The following is a 13,208-nucleotide window of genomic DNA, read 5'->3' as shown; positions in this document are numbered from 1 at the left end:
ATAAAGTGTTTCTGAAGAAAGATGATTTGCTAGCTTGAGTTTTCATGTCAACTTCAGTTAACATGAATGCTGGCACACGGAGACTTAAACATATTTTGTATTCTACTACTGTAGTGGTTTTGTTTAAATGTATTGTCTTGGCACGGAATTAGCCTCAATCACGAACTTTATCGCTGAAACAATAAGTCACATTTCAAATGGTCAGTCACGTGTTGGAAAAGGCTAATTGGTTTCTTTGGTGTGGATGCACCTTTCCTCTTGTCAAACTGTCCAATTGAATAGCCTGATTTCTTTGAGATTGACGAATGAGAAAATGTTTTTTAATGAATGAAACCTTAGCCACAGGACTGAAGGAGGTGTGTTACTTCACCGAGGTCGACTCTGTTCCCACAGCTCATCTGAGCAAAAGGATCTGGTTTCACACACACCTGTTGCCTGGGCTGCAAAGGCATCTCAGCCATACACTACCTGCACTCACTGCTACGCACAGATACCGATTTCTTGAGCCCTGTCTTATTATGTACACTTTTGATCTGAGAAAGGATGAGAATGGCTATAGCTGTTGACCACCTGAAGTGAGGAGACAAATGTCAAAGAAGTGACGGCATGTCTGTGCGCCTGTGTCATGGGCACAGAGTGTGTGGAGAACCAGCAGCCAACAAGAGATGGGGATGCCTCTCAACTGGATGCTGCCAGTGTAAGTAATATTACCACTTTGAACCTTGCGTCCTTATTTTGAGCAAATGGATGTGATGCTGTCATACGAAAATGGCAGTTTACAATCTCGAAATCACATTTTTGCTTGCAAAACCGACCTTCCTACATACGATGAAGTACTGTATAAAGGCTTAGCCTATAGGTTGTTTTTGTCTCCAACAGAGCTGATGCTCCGAGAGCAAATACCAGCTGGAATGCATGTTTTTCTTACATTTGTTTTTATGATATTGAGGCTAATATAATTCAATTGCAATTTAAACATTGCCCTCATAAACTGGTCATTCCTTCTTGTTGAAGGGACAATCTGAGAGCAACAGTAACTCTACCAGATCCAGCATGTTTTTTAAAACCACCTTTCCTCAAAGATGGTTTTAAAAACTACTCTTGGCCATGGTGTCTGCTCTCCAGAAGACCATTAAGCGAGATTCACAACCAGGCTACTGTACTGTATGAAACTCTTGTACAAAAGCAGCCTGTACCATGATGAGAATTGTGTAATTCGAAGGCCTCTCCGCTGTTGAAAGTGCTGTAGGTTTTCTTTGTCGATCCTTTATCATAAATAGTGAGACTTGAGGTTTGAATGGCGATTCCAAATCTACAGTGATACAGAAATCGGGCATGATTTTGGTCTGATTTGCTTCATTAAGTATGTATTATATTAATAGCCTATTTTAATTTCCAACGTGAATCTATACCCCACTATCTCACAGTGGACTAAGTGGCACTTGCGAGGTATGGGATGACACGCCATGAATAATATATGTGTAACTCAATGAGTGAGCGCTGGATCTGGTGGAGTTACTGTTGCCCTCAGACTGTCCCTTCTACAAAAAGGCATGACCAGAAAGTTGGCAAACAAATGTTTTACTCCAGTGTGCCAAATTATTTTGATGGATGAACAAGCGTTGCTGTCAAATCATCGCAGTCTATGATTTCCAATCGACTTCCATACCCTTTATTTAACCAGGAGAAAGCCCATTGAGGTTCGAGACCTCATTTTGACCCAGTGATACAGCCCACGACAGAACACCTATGTAAATGTCTGTAGGCCTTTTGGTCACCCAAGTCTGTGTGATTCACTTGGAGACAATTGAAGTTGATTAGCATATCTGCCATTCCACTGTAAAGGTACACTAGCTGACACAGATAAGGAAGAGTGATTAGGCAACGAGGTCTGTGCCACTGGTGCCTTCATTACAGTTTATGACCTCAGTGACTCCCTGTAAGTATCATAAAGTGGGTAAAAATCAATCATTACACACATGTGGAGTGCCACTGAGAGTCATACACTTGATTATAACTCTTCTCTCTTTGCATCGCCACTGAATCCCCATATTGTGGCCTTTATGTGAACGCCTTAATTTCCACAAGGGATGTATAAAGGTGCCACTGAGAGTCATACACTTTATTGTCTCCGCCGTAGGTGGAGAGTATGTTTTCGCTTCGTCCCGCCGTGTGTTAGCATGGCCCCTAGCCAAGCTAACATTGGTCAAGCTCCACGTGACACGTGTCAATATGTTGACACCAATGCCTTTGATTGGCTAGAGGGACGCATGACGAAATAAAATCCTATAAATAGGTGTGTCACTTCAAAAGGCCATTTATGCCTTTTGAAGTGAGGTAAGACAGGATCAATCAGTCTTGATTGGAACAGTACCTTCCAGTACAAACCACCCGTCCGTCCGTGCGTGTGTGTGTCCCTCTGAGAACACCTAACATTGGTCAAGCAAAGGCGCAGAAGGCCAAAGCTAAGAAAGCATACTCATCTACAACAGTAACACAGAAGAGGAGTATAGAGTTGAATTGATCCCACAACAAGACCGAAGTCTTAATACTGTAACAATTGGCCACCTTGATCAAATACATTATGTAGCACTAGAGAAAACTGATATAGATCAAACACACCAATCAACTGCTGAAACTGTTCAAGACAATGAAGATGAAGAATACAGACAAGCATTTGAACAAACCAGTCAATTACGAGGACTCCCATATGACACATTGCTTCAAGAAGATTTCTTTTTAGATGCAGACACTACATATTCAGTCGCCCCTGCAGAACACCAAAAACCACGCGCATTCTACCAAGACGACCCGTTCTACCAAGACGACCCGTGCTATTAAAATAGCACGGGTCTGCTGGCGGAGACTTGTGCTCCGAGGAGCACATTTTCTAGTTATAACTCTTCTCTCCTCTTTGCATCACCACTGAATCCCCACATTGTGGCCTTTATGTGAACACCTTAATTTCCACTCGGGATGTATAAAGTACCTACCAATGTACCAACCAGTATATTTCCTTTAGCATTATTTCCTCACTGAGACATGACTAAATCCAGTCAGAGAGAGATACGTCTTGTCTTGTGGTGGGGTTCATACAGCCTAACCAAGGCATGGTGCACTTAATAAATAAAAAAACTGAGAAGTAAATGGTAAAGGGAGGCCGTTAAATTGATTTCAGCATCGGGGTCTGGAGTTCTTATTGTCCACATGACAGTCCCCGGGGATTTGATATGCATGGCTGGGGACCTGCAGTACAGAGACATAATTCATCCCATGTCACTTCAGCACCATAAACCACATCCCATTTAGAAGCTTTGCCGATTGAACTGACTACTTCAAAGGTCAAAGGAAATTGAGTGCTACATTAAGTAGCTTCATGTCGGAGCATGTCATGACCATGCTTTTCCTGCAGGTTGCAGATGTGTCTGTGGAGGTGGCCACTGTGGACCACACTCTGGAGAAGCGAAGCCGGTGGGAGAAGCTATGCAGCAAGTACAACAGGGCCAGAAACAGGTGGAAGTCCAGTAAAGTCAAGGCACTGTGGAACCGTCTGCTGAAGGTCCCGCACATTGCTATCTACGTTGCAGCGGTGGTGTTTGTGGTGTTGGTCGTCGTGTGGTCCCTGCTGTGGGTTTTCATTTGTAAGTGGGTGTGATGCAGATACAAGGCTTTTTTTTCTGTTTTTGTTGGTGTAAATCAATCCCCCTCCTGTTTGATGTAGTTGATAAATATATTGAGTTTTACATTTTTGACACACACACAAACAGCTCGGCAACAAATGGTCTTTACAATTGACATGAATTGGCACACATACAATCATGCAGAGTCCAGCCTTTTTAAGGTTGGTGGTGAGGTTCAGAACTGATCATTCTAATGCTGATTTCACAATTGCTACTAGTTACTGGCTATTGGCCTATAGACTGGTACAATGAAATGGTTACAGAGTTTACCAGAGATGTGCTCATCATTTATGAAGAAATAATTAATCCAGCATGGAAAAAAAACATGACTAACAAAGTCTTGATCGACTAAGAAAACGGACAGATGAATCAGTTATTTGACTATGAGGAAGACAGCCCTATGGCTATGGGTCTCTAGTTGGATACTAGGTCAGTAGAATTCAACGAGCATAACGCATGCTAACTGTACAGTTGATGAGCTTTTCCTTTGTGCATAGGCCTACTCATACTATTTACAATTTAGGCATTTAGCAGACGCTCTTAATCCAGAGCGATTTACAGTAATCAAGGTAAACATAATGTATTACGTCGAATGCATAGAAATAGTAATCTAGGCTCATAGGTAAACCAAGAACGTATAATCAGTCTAAACGGTATAATATCAAAACATCAGTAATCTGTACATTGAAACTATACACACTATAGGATGCCAGGTCTACAAATGAACCTGGCATCTTGTCTACCTTGACATGCTATCTAATTTACATTTTAGCCTTTGCATAAGCCTGCAACTGCAAGGTCGTCATCATTTGATGTCATTCATTCAGTTCGCAGAGAAAGCAACAGCTCCACCTATTTTGCTGGGATGTTCCGGGTGGCCAACGTGGAATTTATCCCAGAGTACCGCCAGGCAGACTCCCAGGAGTTTGTATTCATGGCCAACAAGATACAACATGTGGTATGTAAGAGTTCAATGCTTATGATTGTGTGTTTATCATTTTTAATATGACAGGTGGTGTTACTTATCATTTGTAATGTTGTTTGTTGGTGCGACACAGGTGAGCAACGTGTACAGAATGTCAACCGTGGCCAAACTCTACAAGCATGCTGTCATTGCTGACCTCAGGTACAGTGGTCTGTAGTATTGCAAAATAAATAACATAGTTTGTTATTTGTGCATTTCACACCTCTGTGTTTTTTACTTGGCCTCCAAAGAAGTGTGTGTGCAAAGTTTCACGCTGATCAGTCCAACGGTGCCGGAGATTAGCTGCTCACAAACGGACAGACACACACAGACGGATAGGGGCTAAAACATAGTCTCGGACACATCTTCTACCTGGCGGTGATAAAAATAATAATTGTATCAATGGGGGTCCTTGGCCTAATAATGCATATCAGACTGGGGGTGCTTCAAATGACAACGTTTGAGAATCACTGCTTTAAAGCATTTCGTGCCATTTTTGCCCAGTAACAACAATAAAGGTGGAGTGCTGGTCCATTTCTGGATGGTGTTTGTGGTTCCTCGTCTGAAGAGCCCAGCAATGTGTGAAGACTGCGTGGGAGCAATCCTTAGAGACTCTGTCCACACCAGCATAAAGAACAGGACATCTGTAGGAGACCTGCTGGGCCTTCCAGTTGATATCGACTCCATCCTTGTCATTGGTGTGTGTGTGTGTGTGTGTGTGTGTGTGTGTGGAAATGTGTTTTGTCAGTGGTCAGTGTGTACTCGAGTGACCGACTATTGTGTTCCCCTCAGCTGCTAAGCGGTCAGATTACTCATCAACAGCAGCAGGTGAGTTCATGCACTTAATAGACACTCAATAAAGCGTGATGAGAGCTGTGTAGCCTACAGTTCAGTGGTTATCAAAGTGAGGTCCGGGGACCCCCAGGCATCCTTGACAGGTTTCCTTGGGGTTTCCTAGTTCAATTAGTTGATATAGCATCAAAATCACTTTAACCCTATATACATTGGCAATTTGAAAACAAATTGGAATATTTTAACACAAATCTTGCATGGGCACAAAATCTTTTGAGATGGGCGTCCGTGGCCAAATACATATTAATTTGTATTTAATTTGACATTTGAGAACCACTGGCCTATATTGTGTCTGTAGTGGAAACGTCTGTTGATTATACTGTATGTTGTCATTTACAACGCTCTGAAACAAGTGATGAACACAAATTGCAACATACATAGTGTAACAGTCATATTTCTCTTTTGGGTGTCATTCCTATATCAGGTCAGAGTTTTTTCTGGCATATTCAAGGGGTATGTTAGATCTAAGCCCTGTGTAACATGTGTACAGGGAGGTGTTCGTTTATGGTTTACCCAGTCTCAGTCTGCCCTGCTTTCCTCCAGCATTCAAGACACGTTTTGCATTATACTGTAGTAACACATCAGAACCTGTGTATTGAAAAATCTATTGGAGTGTGCATGAGTGACCTTCAGAGCTGAACAGTAACAAAGTACATTTACTTGAGTACTGTACTTAAGTAAAATCAAGACAAATAATGTACTTTAGTTTTGACTGCACTACATTTCTAGGAAGGGAAAAAGAATGAACTACTTAAGCATATTTCAAATATACACCTATTGAATACACACAAACCGTTTGCTCTGTATAATTAATAGTTATAGTTATAAAATAGTTAGTTGTGATTTGACATAATGGCTCTTTCTGACTGAGGTTCTGTTATTGCTACAGATCCATAGCCGTGGCTTAGGAGTTGCACTGAGGTTCCAGTACCTATGTTTCTCCTCCATCCAGGCTCACAGTGTGTTGATAAACTGTATGCCAACCGTCCCGGATTGAATGTCCCGTTAAATGTCTACTCATCTCGGAGCGGCGTGAGCTGCCATGTCAAGCTGACGTCCGTCCCTGGTTCTCTGATCCGCCTGACCATCAACTCTTTTCTGATTGAGCCCAGTGACTGTGTGAGCGACGGCCTCACCGTGTATGACGCACTGCTGCCCATGAGGGGGCGCACTCTCCACAGGTGAGTCAGTGACGTAGGTGAGTCCAAAATCAGTTTAAGCTCTGGGAGATCATATTTTGTTCTTTTCAAGAAGCTTTTTATTGCTTGACAGAGCGAGCTTTTCATCACAGGATGTCCCTCAGTCAAGTTATTCTTCTCGAGAAGTTTTAAAATACTTATCATCTATATCATCCCCCTGCCACACAGAATATTTTGCTCTTGTGTAAACATTTGCAAGGAATTGAACTTTGGTCACTGATTTATTTAAGTGTATAAAACATATTTTACAATTTCTTGCCAAATATTGTATAATTTTAGAACATACATAATTGTAAAATATAGATTTGAGAGTGAAGCCCAGTCCACACCAATCATTCGCAATGCAACGAGATGCAACTTGCAACCACTTGCAACCGAATCCCCAAACTGCGCCGACCTGCAACGGGCAATTCAGACCGCTACAATTTCTCTCGCTGCATCACAAATCATTGGTGTGGACATGGCTTAAAGGTTAGGGCTAGGATTAGGGTTAGGGCTTAAAGGTGACAGCAACACAACAAGTATAACGTATGCTGCTTGTGTGAGATGATACTGATGTTGTTATATGTCCTTCACAAGTATCTATATCTGTACTGTGCAGGGTGTGTGCGCCAGTGTCGAGCCCTTTGTCTCTGGTGTCCACCTCCAATGTCATGCTGCTGTCATTCAGAATGACCCACGGTGACAAGAGCTTCAGAGGCCACTTTTCAGGCATCTCTGAGTCTGAGCAAAGTGAGTCATTTTAATAGTTGACTTAAAAGTGCTGGGTAACTTACAAGGATCGTAATGATTAACTAAACATGAGACCTGGATGTGAACAGAACCCTCAGTGACAATCAATCCTCCGGGTCCGTTTCTCTGTCTGTCCCACAGTGGGTGTGTCTCACATTGAGACCCAGCCCTTCATAGGTCAGCTCTATAGCCCCTTCCACCCTAGCATGCTTCCTCCTCGGTGTCTCTGCATCTGGATTTTTCAGGTAGTGTGCAAATTCACACACACACACACACACGCACACGCACACCCACACGCACACACACACAAACCTTTTGTATAATGGTATGTAGTTGTGATTTGACATAAAGGCTCTTACTGACTGAGGTTCTGTTATTCTACTACAGGCCCCTAACCCTGGTTTAGGAGTTGCACTGAGGTTCCAGAACTATGTGCTGAAACCAAAGGACATGAAAAGCTGTGAACACGGCTGGTGGAAGGTCAACGAAATCATGTACGTGTGCAAGTATTGAGGATTTTGTTTCCGTGTGCGTGCGTGCATGCACGCATGCATGCATGATGTGCACATAGGCACTACAGTATGTGTCACGGTATCAACGTGTATTGTTTATGTATGCGTGTGCGCACACTGCAGTAAGTTCCATATCAACATCCGCTGACAGCCCGCTTTGAGTCGATGGTTTGTTGATGGCTCATTTCCTGCCATAGATTCTGTGGCAGCTACGTGGGCCACGCCACGGTGTTCCGGATCGCCGACCACAACCCTGAGGTGGAGTTCCGCTGCAGCTCCCGGGGCTCTGACCAGCCCTTCCAGGCTTCCTACAGCGGCTTCAACATCAGCCAGCGTATGTCGTGCGACAACTAGAGCAAGACTTGTATAATCACAACAGTGGGGAAGTAATGGGGAGGATTGATGTATTTCAGTGAAGGTCACACAGAAAACCATCTACTGTAAGTCAGTGGTTCTCAAAAGTGGGGTCCTTGACGGGGGTTCCAGGGGGTCCCCAGCACAATTAGTTAATATAGCATTAAAATCAGTTTAACCACTTTAACCCTAATAGGCTATTTATCTACATGAGCTTGTAGATCCTCTATTTTCAATGTTTTTTTTTTAGATATGTCCTCTATCACACTGCCCTAAATCCCCTTGATTGATTGATTGAATACTTTATTAACAGTTTGCAAAAAAAAAGCACACAAAGTACAGTTTAACACAAATACAATGCTAAAAGGATTGAACCCAAGAAAGCATTATGGCTTGTTTCCATTGTGGTCCTGTGTATTCAATTCATAGAAACATTTAGTGACAGACAAATATACAATACTATGCAAAAATATCATATAAAGGAGTTGTAATCAAAAAAGAAAAATATGTACAGTAAACAGTTCTGGGTGTGGGGGGGGGGGGGGGCATTTCTGGTGATGGGCTTGATTTTTTTTACAGTGGCCAGTTCCGAATTGCAGCCACCTGTAAGTGCTCTTTTAGAGTGGTTTTGAAGGAGAGTAAGGATTCACACTTTTTTATGACTTTTGGTAGGGCATTCCACATTTTGGTGGCATAGCAGTAGAACAAATGTAACCCCTTGTTTGAGCCAAATCTGTGTCGAACTGTGTTAACCTCTCTTCCTGTCCCTGTCTTCTACAGCCTGTCCGGAGGGCTCTTTCCTGTGCACCTCTGGGCTGTGCGTGGAGAAGAGCCGCCGCTGTGACGGCCTGGATGACTGTCTGGATGAGAGTGATGAAATCTTCTGCTGTACGTAAATACTTACATACAGCATACAAATGGTCGTTATCTGTTGCGGTTTATATCTGAGCAGTTGTTTCATTCTCATTATATTGGTGTTTTGGCATATTGACTATTTAATAGTCAATATGACAAAACACCAATATGATGAAAAGGCGCTTCTCATAGTGGGGTCCGGGGATTCCCAGGGGTCCTTGAGGGGATTCCAGTGAGTCCCCAGCAAAACGAGGAACAGTTTATTTTATATTTCAGGTATTCAAAAATATTTTTGGGGAAAACTTGACAAATCTCTTCTCTTATGGGGGTCCCTGGCACAAGATATTTTCAGATGGGTGTCCGTGATCTAATATTCCTACTGTAGACCTGAAAATGGTGTCCTAGACATGAAAATGTTTGAGAACCACTGGACTATTTTAGTCTTACAAAAGCAGTTAAAACTATACTATGTTGATAATTATGTTTTTACCATTTTGCCATATACTGTATGTACAGTTACGTTTGTTGGATACACAGTGAAATCCAGTGAATTTTGGAGTGTAAAAAGGGACCCATATAACGTGACACTCTAAATGTTACTGTGTACCTTTCCAGCAAAGCCTTCAAAGAACTGCGGTGGAAATATGCCCCTGCACCCTTTTTATGTCTGCAACGGAGAGAGAGACTGCAACGACGGGAGAGATGAAGTCAACTGCAGTCAGGGTATGGAGCTATTTTCTCACGTCACTGTGTGTGTGTGTGTGTGTGTGTGTGTGTGTGTGTGTGTGTGTGTGTGTGTGTGTGTGTGTGTGTGTGTGTGTGTGTGTGTGCGCGCGCGCGCGCGCCCTGGTGCTGACTAAATACTAATCATGTTAATGTGTCCACATGTATTTGTCAGAGACCACGTGCTCTGCAATCAAATATCAGTGCAACAGTGGGGCCTGCATCCTGAAGAAAAATGCAAAGTGTGACGATGTACCCGACTGTCTGGACAACAGCGACGAGAAGGACTGTGGTGAGTACACACACACACACACGCACGCCGATTCTACAAATGCCTTCTAAATCAGTAGTTCTCACACTTTCAAGATTTTTCAAAAATAGCAGATGTACAAGCTCGCAGCTGTTTTTTTATAGCCAACGCAAGAATCTAAAATGACACAGATGCTCTCTCTCTCATACTGTTTGCTATTATTTACATTCTAGGATTTGTTTTTGCCTATTATGCCCCAAAAAAATAGGGACGCCAGTGGTTAAGCACAATGAAGTCTTGAACATGAACTTGTAATGTAATATGCTCACACACACACACACACACACACGCACACGCACACGCACACGCACACACACACACACACACACACACACACACACACACTCCGATCCATTACTGTATGACCAAATCCTTCCATCCATCATTGCATGTCCTGTAGCCTGTGGCGATCCATCTCCGGTGAAGAAGGTGAGCTCATCAACAGAGCTCGAGCGGATTGTGGGCGGTGCCAGCGCTGTGGAGGGGGAGTGGCCATGGCAGGTCAGCCTCCACTTCTCTGGTCATCTGTACTGCGGGGCCTCTGTTATCTCTTCTGATTGGCTGATCTCTGCTGCCCACTGCTTCAGCAAGGACAGGTGGGTTGCTGCTCACAACTGATGATCTGAAAGTTTTCTCATGAAGCCCACATAATCTATCTGCAGCATAAATGCATTACAATCTGCTTATAACACTGTAAAAGTATAGTTATAAGCATTCATAAATATTCATAATGATTTATAACAATAATTAAGTAACCCATTCATTCTCACTCTGCCAGGCTGTCAGACCCACGGCCATGGACCGCCCACCTTGGAATGGTGACGCAGGGCAGCGCCAAGTTTGTGGCAGAAATCCGTCGCATTGTGGTGCACGAATATTACAATGCACGCACGTTTGACTATGATGTGGCCCTGCTGCAGCTGAAGAAGCCCTGGCCTGCTTCTCTTAGCCCCCTGGTGCAACCTGTGTGCCTCCCTGCCCGCTCCCACGTCCTCACCCCGAAACACCACTGCTGGGTCACTGGCTGGGGCTATCGCTCTGAGGAGGGTAAGGCAATACCCGGGATAGGGTTTAATGGATTTTTAGAACTGGAGATGCTTTCATATCTTCCTTGGACTTACATTATCGTCGCTGTAGGGCAGAAACCATGTATCTCCATATTTCAACTGTTCATGTTTTGTTTTTTTTTGTCACACAAAAAGAGCTAAAATAGCCGATCCACATGCTCACAACGCATCACATAGTGAGCTTGCAGATCAGCTATTTTTGCTCTTTTTGATGTTTCAAAGTGAAACTGAAAGTCAGTGTGGGTTTTCTAAATATCTAATCAATGAAAAGTATTAACAAGATCTTGTGACTACAGTATATGTGATTACATTGGATGCATTGGAACACTTTTTTCCATTTCCTGAAAAGTAAAGGTTTTACATACAAGGTTTCCACCCGACTGCAACAATATGAAAATGTATAACCACAAAACATGAGCGTAATGGGTGCATTATGCTTCACTTGGGACCTGAACAACAGTAATCCTTTTTCCATTCCAGAGAAAGACAGAATAGCAAAAACAATCAGACGGGCATATTCAGGGATATACAGTAAATCTACAGGTCAGGCCGTTCTTTTTCAGGGTAATCCTTCGAACATTATGTCCGCTCTGCTCCACTCCCACAGACAAGGTCCTGCCTACAGTGCTCCAGAAAGCAGAGGTGTCCATTCTGAGCCAGAGTGAATGTAAGAAGAGGTACGGCCCCATCTCACCGCGTATGCTGTGTGCCGGGGTTCCCACAGGAGAGCAGGACGCCTGTAGGGTAGGAGTGCAACTACATCAGACTAATCATCTGTTTTAACCCTTAACCATTATTTTATACTTTGGTTATTCTTTTTTTAAGCGAAGATTTTTAACTCAAATCTTTGCTTCTGGGGGTCCCTGGAACAAAATATTTTGAGATGGGGGACGCCGGCCAAATACTGTACATATAATTTTGGGGGTCCTTGACATGAAAAAGTTTGAGCACCACTGATATAGAAACATATGTTTTTCCAAAAAAAATGAGTTAGTTCTCCATTCATGTCTACCTACTTTACATATATGCGGGCAAAATTGTTTGTGTAAAGAGATTATAAAATGTACCATCAGTTTACCCTGACCTGCACAAAAGATGAAATGTGTGTATATGTGTGTGTGTGTGTGTGTGTGTGTGTGCCTTCCCAGGGAGACTCGGGGGGTCCATTGTCATGCCGGGCGCCAGGCGAGGGACGCTGGTTCCTGATTGGCATTGTTAGTTGGGGGGCGGGCTGTGGCAGACCTAACCTGCCGGGGGTCTACACCAAGGTCAGCAAGTTCACGTCCTGGATCCACAATCATGTCACCTGACATGCGACCTCCAGTATTTCATCCCATTCACTCACTTGTCAACAGGTGTATCTGTTGATCACAGACTCTCATAAAAGCAGTGTTAGGTTACTTTTGCACACTGTGTAAAGTTTCTATCATTATTGTATTATAACTGCAGATCAGATGAAAAATGTAAAGTAGTTTGAGATCTTGATGCAAAAAAAAATAAAACCTGATGCAAAAAATAAAAAGTGACATGAAGGATTAAAATTTCTAAAATACCATGCTCCTATTGCAATGCCACTTTACTACTTCTGTTTTCTCTCCCATGACTGAGACTGCCAATAAGACCATTTTATCTCCTTTATCATCCACAAAAAATGTTACGCTTATTGCCAGTCTAGTAATTGTAGCTTCTGTCTTGTTTTGCGCCCCTGTGAAAGATCCAAGGGCATGTCAGCCAAGTTCTTATTATCCTAATGCCTTGCACACGTTCCTCTCAAACCATTCTTTTGTCCAACCAACTTCCCTCCACATACACAACGAGGACGTTTGCCCACAATATCTGTCGCACGGATGGTTGTGTGGATTGTACACTTTCATAGTGGACCCATTGTCCCGCACTGCATTGTGGGGCTCCGTGTGACACCTGCCGTCCAGGTATACGGCAGTGCAGTGAATGCCCGCCG

The 13,208-nt window shown here is 43.2% G+C and overlaps 1 protein-coding gene across 1 annotated transcript; it reads left to right on the top strand.

The window, feature by feature from the left end:
- Window positions 1-3,459: 3,459 nt before the first annotated feature.
- tmprss7 (transmembrane serine protease 7) lies at window positions 3,460-12,558 on the top strand (the record flags this gene model as incomplete). Its single annotated transcript, XM_080417460.1, has 17 exons — window positions 3,460-3,641; window positions 4,508-4,638; window positions 4,739-4,806; window positions 5,149-5,342; window positions 5,437-5,472; window positions 6,449-6,677; window positions 7,297-7,427; window positions 7,569-7,672; window positions 7,815-7,921; window positions 8,137-8,273; window positions 9,074-9,181; window positions 9,764-9,871; window positions 10,047-10,163; window positions 10,582-10,777; window positions 10,960-11,228; window positions 11,856-11,992; window positions 12,397-12,558. Exons 2-17 carry the CDS (start codon window positions 4,546-4,548, stop codon window positions 12,556-12,558), a joined length of 2,196 nt encoding a protein of 731 aa, XP_080273586.1. The 5' UTR covers window positions 3,460-3,641; window positions 4,508-4,545.
- Window positions 12,559-13,208: the final 650 nt, after the last annotated feature.

Source organism: Gymnoscopelus braueri (genome assembly GCF_963280865.1).
Source record: "Gymnoscopelus braueri genome assembly, chromosome: 21".
Classification (NCBI taxonomy): Eukaryota; Metazoa; Chordata; class Actinopteri; order Myctophiformes; family Myctophidae; genus Gymnoscopelus; species Gymnoscopelus braueri.
The sequence above is the reverse complement of the archived record's forward strand: the minus strand, read 5'-3'. Positions and strand labels throughout refer to the sequence as shown.